General features: G+C 32.3%; 1 protein-coding gene across 1 annotated transcript; it reads right to left on the bottom strand.

Moving 5' to 3' along the window:
- Positions 1-4,252: 4,252 nt before the first annotated feature.
- LOC123661219 lies at positions 4,253-6,946 on the bottom strand. The gene has a single exon (XM_045596206.1). The coding sequence runs from the start codon at positions 6,944-6,946 to the stop codon at positions 4,253-4,255; it is 2,694 nt and encodes an 897-aa protein (XP_045452162.1).
- Between the last annotated feature and the right edge of the window lie 15,864 nt (positions 6,947-22,810).

The following is a 22,810-nucleotide window of genomic DNA, read 5'->3' as shown; positions in this document are numbered from 1 at the left end:
GACGGTAAGCCGGTACGGTATGTAGCCTATGGACGCCAACAATACTAACAGTATCACAATTGTTTTGTTGACTACTCTCACTGTCTACAAAAATATATTTATTCCTAAGACCTCTGTCGGGAGCTACAGATGGACCTAGACTAAGTCGTAGCCCAATCAACCTCGCTATTCGAATGCTATTTAGTGAATTATAAGTCACAAGATTTTATTCCTGAAACATATAGACTTCCTTATATTGGCTTTTACTATAATAATCATCACAAAAACAAACTTTAGTACTAAGTTTATTTTTATAATTTTGAACCAGCGATAATCTAATATTGAATCATGTGCTCTATCCGCTGGGCCATCTCGCGTCGTTATAAAAAGTGTTTAACAAAAAAGGGACCCAGCCTATTTAGTGGAGCACATTCACTGCAAGATGCCGCATCATTTATAACCGTTAAACATGTCCTAAAACTCCCTCTGAAGCAATAGATATTTTATTAAAAAATTAACTTCATGATCAACCAAGTGTAGCTTTTGTGAAAAATGGAACTGAAATACATTTGTTTATCATTATAAGCATCAGCAAAATAACTTGTTTCTACTAAAACTTACGTTATACTCGTAATAACGATCACATTAATACTCACAAATAAAGGCGATCACAGCGAATACAAAAAATAAGCAATAACGGCTTTAAAACTAAACAAAATGAAATTACATAAGAAAAAAAATAGAATAAATAATAGTTTAAAAAATACTTATTAAAGCATACTTTAATATCGATGTATATGTTAGTATAATTGGTCACTAATAGATGGCGGTACTTGTATTTTGAATCACGCTAATGTTTGGATTTTTCTAAAACTTAAGTTAAATGTGTTACATTCATGTATGTATGCACTTGGAAATATACATAATAGTTCAGGAATACTAACCCTTCGTTTCTTTGAACTACTTCACTACTTCACTTCTTCACAATTAAATAACCAGACATAGTGTCTGGTTATTTACTGTGACTGACCTGTTATGCATATTTACAAGTGCATGAATGTAACACATTTAACTTAAGAGGAAAGGGTACCGGCTCTTTCTCCATACAAACGTAGTCGACTGTTTTCTCCCTGGATAATGACACTAGATCAAATATTTTTGTGCCATAGAACCTTTTGCTGCCATGACCATGCCCCTATGTTTTGATTTTTTACGTATTCTCATTATCATAGGAAGTAGGAGACTTCAAAAACTCGAAATATTGCATAATTTTTTGTACATTTTCAGACACTCATTAAAAAAATATATATATGCATATTTTCAAAAAAATGAGAACATAGGGGCATAGCCGAAGTCTTCTTTATTTATTTATTTATTTAAGCATATTAACAATATACATATTTTTACATTGTTATAAACACATTAGGTATACAGTAAGGTCCTTAATACATATATCAATAACTAGCATGCATAACATTCAATTTTTTTTCAGCTTGCATAACACAAAATAAAACTATTAATTACTTAAAAAAAGGATTACAATTAGAATATAAAAAAGGTTTACAAAAGAGAATATTACAAAGTCTTCTTTTGTAAAAAAAAAATAAAAAAAAAATTGGCATGTTTTGAGGAGAAAACAGTCGACTACGAAACACTGTTTTGGTCAAAAATTATCTACCTAAAACGGTCTGAGCTGCAGTTGTCCCTTTCTTGCTTTTTGTAGGATAGGTCTGGGGGAGGGAAGGGTCAAAGCAATACGTATATACGCCAGCGAAGTGATGCCTCATAGTCGATAATTATATCGATACACTAGTTATGTAATTTTTAGTCAATATTTTCTAAAATTCATATTAACAAAATTAAATAATTTCTCTTTTCATAACTACAATAAAACCGTATTTGGATGCGGTTTTTATTGTAGCACTGTGCAAACCTGGTCTAACTAAGGGTTTAGCAAACAAATAACAATGATAATTATGGTGAATAATTATGTTGTTTGTTTTTGGTATCAAATTAAAGGGCTCAATACAAGGATTTCAGTGTATTAAGATTGAATTTGCACAAAGAGAGAATGATTTGACTTATCCTTTAATTTCATGCCTCCGACTGCATATTATCTACGACGTTGCATAAAGTTTTGAAGGACTACCGTATTAATATATTTTAAATGTACAGCACAAAATGTTTGATATTGTTTCTATTTATTTCGCTGACTTTGTGTGCATATTGATTTTTATCTTGATCCAGCTTTTTCAGTTGATTTTCTATTAGTTGTTCTTCACGCAGGCGGCTTTTTGTTTCTTTTAAATTATTATTTTATTTATGTCTTTTTAGTCAGACAAATTACGTAATCGGTTCAATTCATTAAAACAGTTTACATCATGTGGTTGATTAAGTAATTTTTTTATGGTCAAGAGAACTGATAGCAAGCCCGGAGAAAGATCTCACTCTGCTCAAAGCAACGTAAACCTGACCTTTAGCAAATAGGTGACTGCTTAAGTCGACAACTATTAGTTTTAATATAATGAAATTATTATTAAAATTATTTGTTTGTATTTGGTATTATGTATTTGATATTTATTTTTTAATGTAATTGTAAATTGATGTGACATTTATTAATTTTTATTTGTAATTTTAATTGTATGTTTTTTTTTAACCATTGTATTTTATTAGAAAGGCTACACCCCGAAGTTGATCGTCGCCTAGGAGGCGAGTTTGGCATGGCATAGGCGTGGGAAAGAGCAAAGTCCACATTTTTTAAACTTTAATATTGTATTTATTTATTAGTATTACGGTAATAATAATCATGATATACCTTTTTAAAATCCTTGGATTGTGCCCTTCAATTTGATACCCATATTGTAGTATTCGAGAAAAAAATATTTTTTTCATTAACTACAATGGCTTCGCGCAGCTGCCATGTTTGATTTTTTTTTTAATGTCACCTATCTAAGAACACTTGGGCAGCTAAGACGAACCTAACGATACCAATCCGAACGATCAATTATGTAAATCCGTTCAGTGGTTCTGGAAATATGAGGTAGTAAAGAATATTACATACAAACATACATACATACAAGATACGCGCGAAAAACATAACCCTTCCTTGGCAGTCGGGTAAAAAGCCGCCTTCATGATTTTTGTAAGTGTTCAGTACACATAATGTGTGAAATTGTTGTGATTTATTTAGCTATCTTTGTGTAATTATTAAATTTTTATTTTGTTCCAGCCTTTTCAGTTGACTTTCTAATAGTTGTTCTTCACGCAGGCGACTTTTCTTGTTTTTTTTTTTTAAATTAGAATATTATTTTTAACCATTGTTATATCGCCGCAATTATATGTTGATTAAAACATATAATCTATACCTATGTATTTAAACTGCGATAAACATAAGACATTATAAATTATATTGGTACTAAGACAAACGTTTTATACTATGTATGTACTACATTACATATATATACTATACTTACACTTATACTATATGCTACATGTATACACTATAATTATGTATGTATCTCAATACCCATTCTTAGACACACCTCAACCATGTAATTACATACTTAATTCATAAATAAAGTACCTAAGTATTTCGATAATTACCCACAAATATATAGTCATGTATCAAGTCACAAAGAGTATCCAAGTCAAAATAATAAAACATAATAATAAGTAGTTTACGAAATTCAATAATAGTAAGCCGAGTCACAGCAATACGATGCAGAAAAAATTAAATAAAAAAAAACTGACTTCAAAAAGGAATCTAAAAAGTGAAAATAAATTTACTTAGTACAAAGTAATTCGTATTTTGATTTAGTTAATCAGAAATGATTAAATAATTATTTTATAATTTTGAAGTCGGCATGCAGCGAGACAAAAACATTTTATTCAAATACCTATTTTTGAAAAGTCTCTTCGGTACCTTTATTCTTAAGTTTTAGAAAAATCCAAACATTAGCGTGATTCAAAATACAAGTACCGCCATCTATTAGTGACCAATTAAACTAATGTATATGTATACATTGCGCCCACCATGGACCGAACACTTCATAAGAAATTAATCCAGACAATTTGACAAAGTCTAATCCATTGTGGGTGAAATGCAAGCAATTATAAATTAACTTATAAACAATGTGTACACAAATTTAACTAATATTCAGTATAAGTAATTCAAGCTTCTCTAATATAACTCAACTTAAATAAACAAATCTTCAATAAACTTAAACAAAGCTAACCTAAATATCTAAAATGCACATTATCTCAGTTTCTCAACTTAATTATTAATAGGTAAAATACAAATTTTTGAAATAGGTCTTTTGATGATAATGCCTTTGCATTTCAAACTTACAACACGCGTAACATTATCCTGACCAGTGTGTTTGTTAACAATTATTCCATAAAACCATCTGGCTGGTGGAAGATTTTCTTCTTTAACTAAGGCTGCGTCTCCGATTTTTGGCTCAGGAGAGTGACGATTCCAACGATACCGGTGTAGGAAATGAGATAGATACTTATTTGACCACCGTCGCCAGAAGTACTGGGTCATTCGCTGTACCAACTGCCATCTTCGGAGACTAGCTATTGTTGACTTCTCATAATTATCATCTGGAACAAGTAGAAGAGGTTCTCCCACAAGAAAATGTCCGGGTGTAAGTGGAAACGGATCCTGTGCGTTATCACTTAAAGTAGTCAATGGCCTTGAATTAAGACATGCCTCAATTTGGGAAAGAACTGTACTCAACTCCTCAAACGTCAGAGTTGAGTTCCCAATCGCTCTTTTCAGGTGGTGCTTCGTTGATTTAATGCCTGATTCCCATAATCCACCAAAATGTGGAGTGTAAGGTGGAATACGATGCCAAGTAGTGCCGTTATCCGAAAGCCAATTGGCTATCTCCACAGATACACTTGATCTCTCTTTCAAAAGCAAATTTTTAATTTCCTTTTCAGCTCCAACAAAATTAGAACCATTATCGCTCCACAAATCTGAAACGTGACCTCGCCTAGCCACCATACGCTTAAATGCGGCTATAAATCCTTCAGATTTCATATCACTGACAGCTTCAAGATGTATAGCCTTAGTAGCCATACATATAAAGAGGCAAATATAACCTTTAGTAGAGCGATGATCCCTACCCTTTGTGGTTCTTATTGCAATGGGTCCTGCATAATCTACACCGGTCTGACGAAAAGGTCTGTCTGCTGTTGCTCGAGACGCAGGTAACTGACCCATAATGGGTTGATTTGATGGAGGGGCATGATGTATACACGTAACGCATTTTCTCACATATAGCTTGACCAAATTCTTAGCATCAACGATCCAGTACTTCGTCCTAATAAAACTAAGCATTAGCTGTGGGCCTCCATGAAGAGTTCCTTCGTGTGTATCTGCGATAATGAGTTGTGCTAAATGCGAGTTACGTGGAATCAAAATTGGATGTTTCATGTCATCGCTTAGCTCAGCAGTCCGCAAATGTCCTTCAACTCTTAACAAACCATTACTATCTATGAAAGGGTTAAGAGACACAAGTTTACTCTTCTTAGTTACCGATTTAATTTTAATAATACTCACGATGTCACAAGCAAAGAACTTCTTCTGAAAGTAAATTATACATTTTTCCAATGCCTTGTTTAACTCTAGACTTGTAAGATAACTAGGAAAAACAATTTTACGAGAGGAATGTAACCATTTAAAATAACGTCTCAAATAAGCGATCGTTCTAATTAGTTTTCGGAGCGTTGAGAATCTTGTAAATAGTTCTTCTTCTAACTCAATATTATTTACCGTATGACAAAGTCTTTTATCTCTTTCTTCCAGTTTGGTATCTTGGCCTTCTTCTTGTGGACTGTAGTTGATAGTACATTCACTTAGCCAAGATTGACCATGTTTCCACAAGCTTAAATTTTCATAATCTTTGTCACCCCTTGATGCACAATCAGCTGGGTTGTCTTTAGATTTTACGTGTGCCCATTGCCTTCGATCTAAAATTGTCAAGATCTCCGAAGTACGATTGGCAACAAATGTTTTCCATTTACTTGGATGACTACTGAGGCACGCAAGTACCACGGAAGAGTCTGTCCAAGCGTGAATTTTTTCTTTAGGAATCTCCAATATCTCCGAAACCTCCAAAATGAGCTTGGCAAGAAGCTGAGCTCCGCAGAGCTCCAAGCGAGGGATGGAGACTTGTTTAATTGGAGAAACCTTGGTCTTGGATGTGACAAGATTCACATGCACTTCATTATTCTTATCTATAATGCGAGTGTATACAACTGCAGCATAGGCCCGATTTGATGAATCACTGAATCCATGCAGCTCTACTTCTTTATCATCAACATTTGTGTGCATCCATCGAGGAATGCGGAAATTGTTATGTTTTGCAAGATCTGACCGGTAAGTAAGCCATTCTTGTAACAAATGAGGTGGAAGTTCATGATCCCAATCTATACCTGATATCCAAAGTTTTTGAATAAAGATTTTGGAAGTAATAATAGTTGGAACCATCCACCCTAAAGGGTCGAACAAACGCGAAATATCCGAAAATACTTTCCTCTTTGTTACTGGAAATTCTAACTGTGGTAATTGGACACTGTATTCAATTTCGTCTGTGCTACTATTCCAGGTAAGTCCTAACACTTTCTGAATAGCTTCTGATTCCTTTCCTGCCCCTATTTTAACCCTAGACTCCTTCTCTTCTTTTCTCTGTCCTATTTTTTCCATAAACTCCTTATTATTGCTTGCCCATTTTTGCCATTGAAATCCTCCCTTACCCAGTATGCTACTAATTTCATTTTTTATTTTCAGGCATTCTTCAACCGTTTGGCGACCAGTCATAAGATCGTCCATGTAAAAATCATTTATAATTTTCTCCACAGCAGCAGGACGATTTACACCTTCATCGTAGGCTACTTGCTGCAGAACTCTAACGGCAAGGTAAGGTGCAGACGCAATTCCGAAAGTAACACGTAACATTCTGTAATGTTGTACTGTTCCAGATTCATCGCGCTACAAGATACGCTGGAACTCATCTGCATCCTCCAGGTTTACCTTCACCTATCGATACATCTTAACGATGTCTGCTACAAAACAAATAGGATGTTTGCGCCATCGCATAACGATATGCCTCAAAGTATTTTGGAGAGACAGGCCAACCAACAGATCATTGTTTAGACTTACACCATTAGTTCCAAAGCAGGATGCATCAAAGACTACTCTAACCTTAGATGTTACCTTATCATTACGTACTACGGCATGGTGTGGCAAATACACCACATCTGATTTATCGCGCATACTCGTTTATTACTTGTGCATATTGTTTTTTAAATTCTGTATTTTTTGATAATTTCTTTTCTAGTTGATACAGTCTTTTAGCTGCAATTTCTCTAAAATTTCCGTTTTTACAGACTGGGTTGACGTCGCGAAAGGGAAGCTTCACAATATATCGTCCGCAATCATCTCTGGTCACTGTATTATAAAAAATCTCCTCACATTTCTGCTCATCTTCAGTGAGCATTTTCTTCTTAATTGGAACATCCTCTAATTTCCAGAACTTTCTCCAAAGATCATTGTCATTGCACTGGGTGTGCATGCTGACAACAATAGTATTTCCTTGGCACGACTCTGAACTTTGACTTTTGCCTGAGTGGATTTGACCAGACAAGATCCATCTCAGCTGGGTGTTCTGGGCTACGGGACACTCGGGAGGACCCTTGACTTATCAAGTCAACCTTTAACTAAAATCTGACCATACACTTCTGCGCCAAGTAACAAGTCTATTTTATTTGGTACGTCAAACTTCGGGTCAGCTAACTTCAAGCTTGTTAGTTCGAGCCACAACTCAACATTTACTTTCTTTGAGGGAAGAAAAGATGTCAGTTTGCTTAGTACATGGGCCTTGACGACCAAAGTGAATTGCGGATTATGAATTAACTTTAGTTTGATTTCAACTACTGACATAGACGCTAAAGACTCATTTCTACATCCGATTCCAGAAATGTGAACCTTGTTGGGAATTTTCTTCAGTCCAAGGGCTTGGACCGCCGACTCCGTGATAAACGAAGCCTGTGAGCCTTGATCCAACAAACATCTATAAATTAAATCAATACTACCCGTTCGAGACTCTACTTCCACAATAGCTGTAGCCAGGAGGACTTGGCTACAACTATTTGAATAACAGGTATCTACTTTAGTTACTCCTTGTGATGTGGTTGCTGAAGAAACTAATCCAGCAATTTTACAAAACAATTAGATGTATCTTTAATGTTCGATACCATTGAAGTTTCTGCTACAGATTTAACTTTAGTTTTTAATGTATTTAAAACATCTTTTAATTCTGTTTTATAATCAAAGTATATATTTTCGGTTTGGTCATAAATTGAATTCTTATAATAACTAGAAGTTCCCAACTCATTCTTACCAATCTCTGTAATTATTTGCCGATGTATGTCACAAAACGATTGCCACTGATTCTCTAAAGCTTCTAAACGCGTTTCAACATATGAGACTGAAATACGATCTTTACGTGATTTCCTAAAGTTGATTTTACCTTTAGAGATAAGTTCTTTATTATTCTCCTGAAGTTTATTAAACGTTTCCATGGCAATCCTTAAATGACACAAATGACATAAATATTTTAAATAGGTTAGTTTTCAATTATTACAAATATTACTAGTAACAAAACAATACAAATCTTCAATGTTCAATAACTTCACACAATTTTTTCTAAGTCAATATTCTAAACATCGATTTTTCTAAATGTTTGACAATTTAGGATATAAACAATTTTTAGCATAGGTACCCGTCAGTTCACTTTTCTGCAATTATTAGTCTATGTCCATTCACAAATTATGATTTTAATGTTATGATCTTGTTTGACTTAAGGTCCACTTCAGCTTGGCAATTATTATCAAGATTAGACAAGTACTTACAGTTTATCGGCACTTCACTCACTAAACTATCTTCTAACTTCTGGATCTGGTCATGTTTTCATGGGTCGTCTCCGTGACGTCATCAGCTGCTCCTCTCTCATTCCCTCCAATACTGCTGACGCCACTGCCAGTCTTCTTGGCTAAAATCCCTGGCTCAGAACTCCAGGGCTCCACTGGCACCATCGATGACAATCCGCCATCACGTCGATGCCGACTCTCACAAAAAAAAAACCCTGGCTAGGGCTAGTAATCCGGCTCGATGATCCAAAAACGAAGTGTTTTCTAAAATGGTAGCGGATTGTACAATCGAAACTAACATATTACTAAGACATATACGAGTATATGTATGTCACTACATTGTAGACATTGTTATTTTGTAGTTTTTTTTTTTTATACACCGTTCAATTCTGAATTGCTATAATACCAATCCATGTTTTTGTCCACCAATTATGACAGTTCGCAATTATATGCTTTGCAGTATTCGAATTATAAATTAAATACATGTGATCGAAATATAAATTTGTTGTTTCAACACTTTTTAATACTCAATCATTTAAAATTTAGACTAAGCACTTCAACAATCGCTTACCGACAAACTTTTGTTTGTTCTACTTTTTACTCTCCAACGAATGGATAATAGTTAGCTATTATTATAAAGGCTGCAACACCAGAAGCATCGCAAGCGCACTGCTGGCCCTATCCTCGACCCTACCCTAGAAACTGGTCACCTTACTCACCACAGGAACACAACACTACTCGAGAGCATTGTTATTTAGCTGTGATTTTCTGTAATGTTGAGGTATTTACACGAACGGCTTGCTCCATATTTTGTGCAGGATATATCCTCCTGTGCCCTCTCATTATACCTTAGATAGCTTGGGATACCTTGGGATCAGACGACCGTGTACGTATATTAAACATATTTATATATTTATAATCAATTCAGATTAATAATAATTTCTACTCGTTTCACAAACGGTATTGAATGAAGAGTACTTCCCCAAAATGCTAACAGATACAATAATTATGCTCAATTTACCTTGTCATGAATCACTCTGCGTTATAAGAATCGGTTTTTACGCAATGTCTATTTCATTACAAGACATACACGTGTATGTATAGAGATATATTTAGCTATTTGCACGATTTAATCGATGTTAGTTTATGATTACTCCTTCAACTCTATGAGTCCGTGATGGTCTAAGAGTCTTACGCAGTAAAATTTATCTTGACTACAATTTTATTATTCTGATGACACTTTAGAGCAGTGGTCATAGCAACTTAATGATGCGTTAGCGATCGCGGGTTCGATGCCCGCGAGTGACAAATATTCGTATGGGTCATGGTAATGTTTTACGTTATAGGCCGTATGCGCTTGTGTGTTATATATTTTCTAGACCCCCTGAGACAGTATTCAAATAGCTTGAAGTGTATATATTGTGTTTCTTTGTTTATGCTTGTAAAGGGGGTCGTGGAACGTGAACCGTTTATCTATACAAATAAATAAAATTGGAGTGTCTGTTTACAATATTAAAATAACCGTTTTTTACTAAATTCACGGTACATATACCAAAATAACATTTTTTATAATTTGCGTTTGTCTGCCTGTCTGTCTGTCTGACTGACTGTCTGTCGGTCTGTCAATCTGATTGTTTGTCTGTCTGTCTGTTTGTTTGTTTGTTTCACTGGCAAATAGCTGATGTAATAACGAATAAATTAGGCTACTTTTATTTTAGTTTTTTATTTTTTCTTATAACGGTGAGCTGAACAATAATTATTTTGTTAAATTCCACGCGAACGAAGTCGCGGGCACAGTTTATTAATATAGACGAGTATATGAGATTGGCAATAAGAGATTAGTACAGTTCTCAATCAGACAAAATCACTCTTTTATTGTATTTATATATGTAACTAATAAAAATATAACAAAAATTCAAAATTTATAAATTTTAACCATAGCTAATGGAAAAGATCACTAAAATTTTTATAGTTGCGTAGTATTTAATTACTTTTATATGATTGGATAATAAAACTATATTTAAAATAGCTACAAAACAATGAATGAATAAAAGATCCTTCATAACATGTCATAAATTTCTAAACGTATTCAAATTATAATTATGTATAGTGTCGTCGTTAGTTATTACTGCCACATTGTCATTTTCTGTAACAAAGACATTAAGAGCCTATTTTACCGGTTGTGCATAACGCTATTTGATGGATGACGGTATCGAACAGTAAAAACGTGTGATATATTATTCCTTGTTACCGTTTAATTCCACTATATTTATATGAATCTAAATTTTTACTTTATTTATTTAGACGAAACAGGTCCTAATAGCCTATTCTACCTCCTACTGTTAAAGTCTATACGTAACGTATGTCCCGGATAAACTTTATGAACTGGTGAAACAGGCCCCTAATATTAATTTGTAGTTCCATCCAAAAAATGCCACGTCGGCGTCCTATTAAAAAAGTTCTGTAATTGTTATGCCTGTCACACAGGTAGAAAATATAATCTCATATCATTTGATCCCGCGATTGAAAAATAATGTTAAGTCCAATGCAAAAAGTCAACAGATTATAATTTTTATTTTTAATATGGTTTATTATTCCTTTTTTCTATTATTTAAAAAATACACGCTAATGTTTTGAAACAGATAAACTTTTAAAATACCTAATTGTTTATTATAACTTTTTATATAGTTATTGTAGATTATAAGTAGTAATTTTTTGTGTATTTTTTACATTTTCACTTTAATTAAAATTAAATTTAAATGCTATTTATTATATTAAAATATGAAAGTAATTTGAGAACCTACTTTGTGAGAAAATACTTTGCGGGTACTTGTAATATATAACTTTAATGTATATTTAATATATTATATAAAAAAAATAAGAAGTTAATAATAAGCTATTACATGAAAAGTGAATGAATTTTATACTTTGTATTATAAATAATTAAGAATTAAAGTTAAAGATGAAATATAAATGATATTTTTCTATCTTACCGACATAATAATCAAAATTTAAACTGCTTTAAAAAAATACGAATTAGATGCGTTGATAAAGGGCTCGCAGTAATAGTTTTTCTACCAAAAGAAAAAAATCGCTTTATCAAAGTTGTATTTAACATTATGTGGGATCTTAACTGAAAGTACCAGGAAAACAGAGATAATAAAGCGTTTAAAGGAACGTAAGAAAATTGTGTAGGGTGAGAGTTACATGTATTGTCGTATAGGCAGGGAATAGATGCGGGCGGAGAGGACGCATTACGCAAATTGTCTACAGATTAAAATATTAACATTTACTAGAAATTACTTCGTTAAATACTTTGATGATACAAGAGTTAAGCTTCTGCACTTTTTAAGCTGATTGAAAAACAGACAATAATGACTTATACATATCTATTTTTTATTTATTTATTTGAATTATACATATTTGCAATTCTCAACTTAACAACTAAATATTTACAGATAGTTATGGTACAAATCAGATATACCTATTGATATATATTGCTGAACTTTTAAAAATATATAATCAATAAAGACACACTCGTTTTTATTTTTCTTTCTTGTTTTGCTCCGTCTAACTTATATTTCCCTTTCAACTTCCGTTTGCCTCGCCCGATCACACTTTTCATAATGCTCTCTTCATGCATTCACCGACTCAATCCCCAAGTCAAACGTGCGTAAAGTTTTACTTCAATAATATCGTTAGTGAAAAAGCAATTGCTTTAGTTTTTAAAATCTGAAAGTAGGTACCTAATTAGAATAGCGATTTAATGAAGAATTGTTTCCAGAATTCTTGCAACTTTGTAAATTAAAAACATTTTAATGGTTTATACAGCTTTGTATCATTATTAGTATAGTTTTTTACTGTAAATTTATACAATATCTTATTTAAAAAATAACTCTAAGTTAATAAAAATATAGGTACATTAAACATCTAAGAATTGGGACTAGGGGAGACCTTTAACCAGCGGTGGACTGCGGTAGACTGAAGCGATAGCGATATCTATGAATTATTATTATTACGTAGGTACAATATTACTTATATGAAAAAATTTAAACCGTGAATATCAATAATTTATTTATCGTCTTAATCTATAATATAGCTGTGTGGTTACGGCAGTAAAGAATATAGCCACCCTTCTATATATATTATCTTACTTCTATATATCTTACTTCTATAGCCACTCTCTTTTCGTGGGTGTCGTAAGAGGCGACTAAGGGATAACACAGTTCCACTACCACCTTGGAACATAAAAAGTCGACCGATGGCGGGATAACCATCCAACTGCTGGTTTTGAAATACACATGCCGAAAACGGGCAGCGGCATCTTCGGTGCGACAAAGAAAGCCCTGCGGTCACCAACCCGCCTGCCCAGCGAGGTGACTATGGGCAACACACATGAGTTCACGCCATTTTTGGCGCAAACTTGTGGAGGCCATGTCCAGCAGTGGACTGCGATGGGCTGAACTTAATCTATAAACAGCACAACTTGATTCTTTAATTATTTTAATTTTAGCATTGAATAAGATTCAACGAAACCCCTTGTTTATTAACCCCTGGCGGAAAGCGAGGGCTATATAAGTCTTTGTTGGTCCGTCTGTCTGTGGCCTTGCAGCTTCGAAAACTAAAAATAATTTTTATTGCAGAACAAAATTTTTAATTTTGAAGATTAATCAAAATAATTTTTATTATTAGATTAAAAGTTTGCAAATAAGCTACTAAGTAAACTTCTTTTTACATCGACGGTGACTGATTCGATTCCGAAGTCATTGGGCTCAGTTATCATTAGGTGAATATAACTACTCTAAGTAACGTGGTGGATTAAATTCTAACTCTCCTCTTTTACAGGAAAAGTAGCCTGACATTGAAAGGATATTTCTTCGGTTTAGTTATAATAAATAATATGATTATCAATGTTCAAAGTAACACAAAGCCATTTAGTTATCACCCGGATAATAATCAATAATCAAACTACATTTCGGTTGATACCACTAACAATAACGAGACCGATTCGAACCCAGCAAGTGATTCGACACCATCCTACGGCTCACTATTCCCCGCATCTTACTACAAGGGCAGAGCCCTTTGCATTGTGTTTATCACGAGGGTAACTTTTATTATCCACCAGCCCACTTGACCTGCCGCATGCCATTCATAACCGCCGTATAATAACAGACGGAAGCGACCGAGGGGGTTGGGGTAGGTCAGAGTAACTGGTGGACATAACTATTGAACGATACGTAAGTTAATGGTTTGCGAAGTAAATTGATTTTACAAGTCACACATTTGGTTATTAAGGTCTGCAATTAAGACTGTTTAGTTAAATGTAGCGTTACAGAAGTTTTCAGAAGTCGTCTAAAAATAAGTTACATTGTTTATTTTTAAAAATGTTTGAATTAGAAAAATTAGAATTAGACTGTCTCGCTGTAAAAAGCTAAGTGTGTAAACTATAAAAAAAGTTGCTTTAGATATGTTTTGCTCCTTAAAAAAAAGTATGACCACTATATTAAATTATGCAAATTTCAATTTTTGCTACATACAAGTCAAGCCACGTGTATATTATTTATTTAAAAATATTAATACGTTTTCCGCTTCGATTTAATTCATTTTTTTAATTGTTTTTATTCCTGAACTGTATTTAATAATAAAATTTATCGACGTTTAGAAAAAATACATTTATGTCAACAGAAATTAAAACTACAATTTATTGAAATGTTGATTTTCTTTCTTAATTTTCGTTTTACGAGCTAAAAAACTAATATCATAGTACCGTACTTTAAGTAATTATAAAAAAAAGTCTAATACAAAAAAAAATATATTTTCATAACAACACACAAATATCTGCTTACTAAGATATATTGGGCAGTCAGTGAACTGATGTTTCTATTTTCAAAAATTCGTAATGGGACTTATTCAATACGAACCGTTTGCATTCACTCTGTTTAAAGCGGCAATATCTTTGATGTACCTAAGTACGACAATTTTAATAATATCTTTGTTCCTAGTTTAAAATTTTCTTACTTCATATAAGTGAAAACTTGCTTTTAAATGTGCGCAATATGTTTGTGTTGTGGTTGCAGCTGTCTTACAACACTGATCCGATAACTTGAGAGTATAGTCTAATGTTTTGTCATGGTCAGGATTTACCCTTTAATATCCCACTGCTGGGCATAGGTCTCTTTCTCCATCTAGGAAGGATCGGAGTTTGAATTAAATATATAATTTTATTCGACTAGCCCGTTGGCGCAGTTTGTAGTGACCCTGCTTTCTGCTCCGAGGTTTATGAGTTCGATTCTCCCCCGAATCTGGGTGTAATGTATATATTGATTTATATATTTATATATGTATTATTTATAAGTATGTTTATCGAAAAAAAATACACAAGCATTAAGTTGCTTTCTTTAGGAACAAACGACCGTGTATGTATTGTGTAAATATTTATTTATTTATTTATTTATTTATAAATGGCCCAATGTTACGAGAAGTCTGAAGTTTAACCATTGAAATAAATAGAAAAGGAATTACACTTTATGACCTGTGTGACACTGGCTCAAGATTTGTCACTAGATGAGATGGTACTTAGAATTATATCGCTTCGTACATGCTCAGATATACCCAAAATGTTTTATGAGTTCGATGAATGTTTATTACATACAACATTAATTTACTACTTAAAACCTAATCATTAACGATAGATAAGGTGTGAATCACGTCCGCGCTTGTTGTTTTGATGAACTTATTACCTAAGTACGAGTTGTTGCTTAATAATGTCATATTTACAACTAATCCTAATCAAACTCTTGTTATTGAACTATCATTGGAACACCGTTAATACCGTAGCGTTCTATTACAGTAGAGCATTAATCTCCTTTTTAATTCTCTGTTTAAAAAAATACAATTTAAATTTAAAGCTACAAGTGTAATAGAATATACATTATTACGGATAAATTTAATTCGAATCACACAATATGTACTAGTCTTCGAATAAAACCTACCTCCTCTTTTTGCAGTTGGTTAAAAAGACAGAATTTTGAAAATAAGTCCTTACTTACGAATTATGTTAAAAGTCTTTCCCTAGTAGGTAAAATCAAATGCATTAGCAGGAGCAGTTACAAAAGATATATGAAGTTGGTGAAAAACGAAATTAGACACACAAACACACAAAGAATGACGCTTGTTTATCTACAGTGTTGTAAGTTTGTCCAGTGTGTGGTCGAGCGGCATTTGATATAATAAATGAAAAATGAATAGTTTACATTTTAAAATGTCTTATAAATATTGATGACTAGTACTAGCGACCCGCCCCGGCTTCGCACGCTTGCAAAAACGATCAGTGTTCCTCTACTATATTATGCATGTATTATCCATATAAACTTTCTTCTGAAATCATTCTATTTACTAAAGAAAACCGCATCAAAATCCGTTGCGTAGTTTTAAAGATCTAAGCATACTGACTGTACGAAGTAACTGTTTTCATACTATGTTATGTTTAAAAAACAATAGATATGTAGTTATAGTAATTAATTAATTTATGTTTTATTTTTTATTTTTAAATAACATTTAATACCTTAATTATCGTACATTAAATAATTATGTTATTAACTAATGTTATATTTTTTAAATTTAATACTAAAGCGGCCCGCTTTCGAGGGATGTTATTCATTCTGGTATTTTACCAGCGTCCTAGACCTATTCTATTTTAGCCTATTTAAAAATTATATGAAATATCAATTAAAAAAATAGGTATTATTGTCATGTACATGTCATGTACATGTACATGTGTATACATAACATTTTTTTATATTATTAAAACATAACATTAAAAATAAAATAAAACTAGGTTGGCAATCAACGGTACACCTGATGGTAAGCGATTTCCGTAGCCGCCTAGACGACTGCAACAACAGAAACATTGCTAGCACGTTGCCGATCCTATCCGTCCAGGAGCTCTGGTCACTTTACTCACCACGGGAACACAATACTGCTTGAAAGCAGTATTATTTAGCTGTAAGCTGCTTTAGATTCTAAACAGAATATTACCTGCTGTGCCCTACCTCAGTCAAAATAGACAAATGTATCCTCATACAAAAAATTACCAACCTTAAACAATAGCATAACCGTTTCGTTCAATAGTACCAATTATTGTCATCACAGGTATTAAAAAAAAAACTTTCGTCTGTCATTTAGCGCTCGTAAAGTACTGCAAATTATTAACTGTGAAAAAATCGTACGGCTAAAGTTTTTGTAGACAATTTCTTACAATTTATCGTTAGCTAATAAAACTGCTTATAGAACGACCGACGCACTTCTATTTTTTGTTTAGTTTTACATTGTTTTGACAAACAATATGGCGATCTTTTAAATTATTTCACACGCATTCCTCAATCTCGACTCGTGGACATTGCAAGCTAGAATTTACTAAAGGCCAATCATTATATAGGCAAAAAGTTCTGCAGCTTAGGAAAAAGTAGAGGAAAGCTGGCTTTTGATATACATTGCGTTGTCATTTCGTTCGTTTTGGTGGTAAAAGTTAGCTTCGATCTGGTTGTGAGTGCCGCTGAACTTTTTGAACTAAAGTCGCAAGAAATAGTTTTTCGTGAATGACTACTAAAAACTATATAAATTTTTACGTACATAATATTAATATGATTTTATTATAGTAATCAATTACTATACATACTTTTTATAAATGTATACATAGCCAAAAAATCATTATGCGAAATCTGAAAATTGTTTAGGAATTTTTGAAAATGTGCCAAAAATAAGTAGTATTATTACTATTTTAAAGCAAAATCTTGGCCTACGTGCATATTTAAACCCGAATCATATAACAGGACATTTTGTCCGTCACTAGGGCGATTCATCGTGTTGTGTCTTTATTGTTTCGTTGGTCAAAGAAAAAAACATGTTTTGTGTAAACATTTCTTATTTCTTTGTTATTTAGTCATCAAGAAACCCAAGTTTTTTCGCCATGTTCGTTCGCCTGTCTGCCTGTTCTCGGCTTCACACAAAGACTTTTTGTTAATAGTTATAAAGTGTGACTATACAATTATACGTTTCAATAGCGTTTTACGTTGTACGTTTTAATTATATCAAACAAAGCGCCAAAAGGATGCCTGCCTTTAGAGACGACTTTTTTTCATCCATTTCTTCGTTTGACGATACTTTCTCTTGTTGACTATGTCTCAAACCATATTTTGTCACAAATATTCAAGTGTGGCTTAATAAGAGAAATAAGCTTACTTAGAAACGAAGAAACATTCCATCAGTGGGATATTAGAGGCTGAATCGTTAAGCTTAGGAATGTAAACCATTGTATATTGAAGTCCTAGATAACAATTTTATGTTGAAGGAAAACTATCAAGAAAAGAAGAAAAGCTTGTATATGTTAGGTTTAAGTGTTTGTCGACCTTGCAGAGCACCTATACAGCTCTCGGTCCCGATCGCTACTATAGATACCTGATAGCAATCGTTGCAAGTTGTAAGGAAATTATCCGCTAACCCACAGTGGAGGTACGTGGTGAATTAAACTCGAATATTTCTCGAAAAAAAAAGCTATGAGCCCAGCAGATTTTTACAAATTAAATCAATTTACATAATATCTTAAGATTCTAAACAAAAAATTAAATTATATAAACCAGAAAATTTAAATAATTCTAGGCGTAGATAAGTTGTTGTTGGAAAAATCTACAGATAGTTTGCTTAAGCAGTTCACGATAAGTCATGACGTCAAAGTCAAGATGCCGTCATTGAGAATTCCGAAGACTATTGTTTTTTTTTTCGGAATAGGTGAGTCCAGTGTCGAAATTATGAGGAAATCTACTCTGTTCAAACAAATAATATTTTTTTAAGAACGCCTATATATAATATTAATTATATATGTACATGTAAAAATAAATAAAATTGGAGTGTCTGTTCGTAATATTAAAATACCGGTTTTTACTAAATGCATATGGGTGTATAAACGTTATATATAGCAAAATAACATTTATTAAAATTTTTGTCTGTCTGAAGTGGCTGAACTCGTTTTGACGGGACTTTCACTGGCAGATAGCTGATGTAATAAGGAGTCATTTTGGCTACTTTTATTTTAGATTTTTTTTGTAACTGCGAACTGAATAAAACAATATTTTTTTTAATTCCACGGACATAGCTAGTCGTAAATAAATTCCTTGTATTGTATACAAGAACTTGCTTAATCGTCACTATAATCCTGATAGCATAATAGCCACAACTAAATTGACAATTAACTATTACTTGTCAACTACCTAGATGGATGCCCATTAAAGAAAAGAAGGTAGCAGACTATTTCGTAATTGAGTTTTCCTACCTACATATACATATAGGTACCTACCTACATATACAGAGGTTGAAATTTTGTATTTTTACCCGGAAAATTTTATTTCTAAAAAAGTATATTCACATAATATAAAGATGATGTGTGTTTATTATGATTAGAAGGTTTTTTATTTTATGTTCGATTTTAACTATAATATAAAATACTTATAAACTAAACGTTTGAGAATTCTGTTTAAAATATTTAAACTTACCGTCAATTTATTTTACGGAAATGATTATGTAAATTTGTTAAAATTAGACGCAATATTTAAATGATATAAATGAGTTTTATTTAGTACTGATTCACATCTCGCCTCGAAATAAGAATTTAACATTAAATGTTTTTAACAACTAAATTAATAAATATGTGACCCTCAGATCAGCCCCTAAAATCTTGAAATAGGAAAAAACAAAAATAATAAAATAGTACAATAAAAGAAATAAAAGGAAACAATGCGAGGTTGAGTAATTATCATTTTATAATATTGACTTTTAATAAACAGAATTTAAAAATACTTATTTACTACGTTTTTTTGTTTTTTTTTGTTATACTTTAACTAACGACCTGCCATGGCTTCGCACGGGTGCAAAAACTATCAGCGTTACTCTACTGTATTATGCATGTAGGTATTATTCATATAAAACTTCCCCTGGAATCACTCTATTTACTAAAGAAAACCGCATCAAAATCCGTTGCATAGTTTTAAAGATCTAAGCGTACAGACAGCGTGAAGCGACTTTGTTTTATACTATGATATAAGATTATCTAATATATAAAATTCTTGTGTCGCGGTGTTTGTAGTTAAACACCTCCGAAACGGCTTGACCGATTTTCATGAATTTTTGTGTGCATATTGGGTAGGTCTGAGAATCGAAAAACATCTATTTTTCATCCACCTAAATGTTAAGGGTAGTCCACCCCAATTTTTTTTTAAATATTTAGATAAATTCTTTATTTTTTGTTTTATTATGATTTGACGTTGAAAAATACATACAATCCTAAATTTTCACCCTTCTACCACCAACCCCTATTTTTAAATAGCGTTTAGCGCCAAGACAACGTTTGCCGAGTCAGATAGTTAGTTATCTCTATATAAATAAAAATGAATTTTGCTAAGCGCATGGCTCGAGAATGGCTCGACCAATTCGGCTAATTTATTTTTTTGTATGTTTCTTAAGGCCCACGGAAGGTTTAAAAAACAAAAATAAAAAAAAAGTTAAAAACAAAGTGATCACTCGGAAAACGTTACTTTATTTTAATTTTTTATTTTATTTTATTAATTTATTTAATTTTTACTCTTGACAGAACGAAGTCTGTCCGGGCAGCTAGTTTTTGTATAAAAATTGACTATATAGGTATATTTGTATTTGCATAATCGCTCAATTTTTGTAACGCTTCTGTAGTTCATTTGTATATACATAATATAAGAAAAACTTATCGATGCTCTAAAGCATCTCTTACTTTCATTTTACATATGAAATTCAAATATTAAATAAATTAAAAAGAAAAAAAACTTTCGAACGGTAATTTACTTGACTTTCTATAATCGAACGCAAAAAGATAAAATATAAGTATTGCGTGCTTTGTTAACAAATGTTCTTAGTTATATGGACACAGTAGTATTATTTAGCTGTGGTCTTCTGTAAGGTCGCGGTAGTTCCGCAGTCAGGCTGCTCCAGAAGTCAGCAGGTAGTATAAGGCTTTAGAACTGGTTTCTCTTTAATCAATAAAGTACCTATAATTTTTTTTACAGTTGACGAATAGATATATCTGACAAAGATGTAACGATATATATGACAAAGTGTAATTTAACTGTTAAATAAAAAAAAAGTGTGTGTCAGCTCCGACCCACGACTAGAGTTTACTCCTTCAGATCGACTGTTTAAAATAGGAACAAAAAGGCTTACTAGTCTAAGAAACAGATTAGTGCCGTATCAAATAAACGATTCAAATAACGCCATCTATTGCGTTACAAAAACGCAACGAGGTCATTCGTTCAGTAGATTTGACTCCTCATATTTTTCATACCGGGGGCCTTATATACAAAACGATTTTAAAGGAGTAAACTCCGATAAAGTCCAAAAACATACATAATTATATCATATGTAAACAAATAAATATATATATATGCTACTTTTATTTGTTGGATACAGATAAGAGATATGTACCAAAGCTATTTATTTTTATTTTACTTAAGAACTCAACTTGTTCTTAACTTTTTAACTTTAAAAACAGTGGGTATTATTTGTATTCGATGTTTTGACTGTAAATATTGCTAATACCATTGTGAAAGTGTAAACTGGCTTTAAATACCTTTAACAGTTTATATCTGATTTCTTTAAAAAAATATAGATAAAATATAATAAAGTATTTTAAAAGTTATCTTTTTAAATATAAGAAATTATAACTTTTCTTTATAACTCTAGATTTATTCACGTGTATTTATTCACAAATATGGTATCGTTCGTTAGTTTGTACCTACCTGGCTATATTATGTTATTGTTAAAAAGGTTCGTGGGATTCTGTCCCTATGGTCGTAAGTTTTTGTTATGAGGCTACCGAAAGTTGTAAAGTCCAACACTTTCGTGTATTTTAACACACTTATAAGGTTAAATAGTATGGTACATCAATAATATTCTCCATATTTTTATTTTTGTATAAAGAAGAATAAATAAATTACTAAAATGTCAATATCATCAATCATACCCTTTTAAGTCTTTTAGTTTATTAAAATGATTTACATAAACTACTGCTGAATTATTCACTAAAGGACTTCATTTTATTTTCCTAATAAATTATAGTTTCGATCTTTATCTAAATATTAAATTAATAAATCACTTAATTTGTTTCATAAATAAAATAATTTATGCATATGCACCTATTTCGATTGCATTATTATGACTCATACAAGATAAGAAGATAAAAGCGTAAAACAGAGTATTCAAATGAATAGTTTGACTGAGAAGGTGAACTTGATCAGTCGTAAAAAAAAATTCGGCTAAAAAAAAACAGACAATAAAAATGGTCTTTACGAGTACCTTACTCGATTGAATATTCTAAACTTAACTAGTTAGTTTAATCTATACTAATATTAATATAAAGCTGAAAAGTTTGTTTGTTTGTTTAAACGTACTAATCTCTGGAACTACTGGTTCGAATTGAAAATTATTTTGGTGTTGGATAGTCCATTTACCGATAAAGGCTATAGGATTTTTTTTTCAAATTACCCCGAGTGAAACCGCGTTTCACAGCTAGTTAGGTATAAATATCTAAAGCAGTTGTTTGATAGTGGCACATGAATTTGAAGATAATATAACCAAACAAAGAATAGATGTAGGTATGTGAATAATTCGTCATCCTACCAAAAGGCAACTAACTGCTTGGTTCGCTGCCACGAAAGGCAATAAGCTTTAAAAAAATTAAAAAATTAAACAACATTGCGAATCAATGATTCCGAAAAAGGCTATAAACTCATACCAGTCTGAAACGTAGTTCATTCAATTAGACAATCGTATTGAGTCAGGTGAAATTGTGAAGATTTTCACATGTAGATAA

Source organism: Melitaea cinxia, chromosome 16, assembly GCF_905220565.1.
Source record: "Melitaea cinxia chromosome 16, ilMelCinx1.1, whole genome shotgun sequence".
NCBI lineage: Eukaryota > Metazoa > Arthropoda > Insecta > Lepidoptera > Nymphalidae > Melitaea > Melitaea cinxia.
Note: the sequence above shows the minus strand (reverse complement) of the source record. Positions and strands in the feature narration are given on the sequence as shown.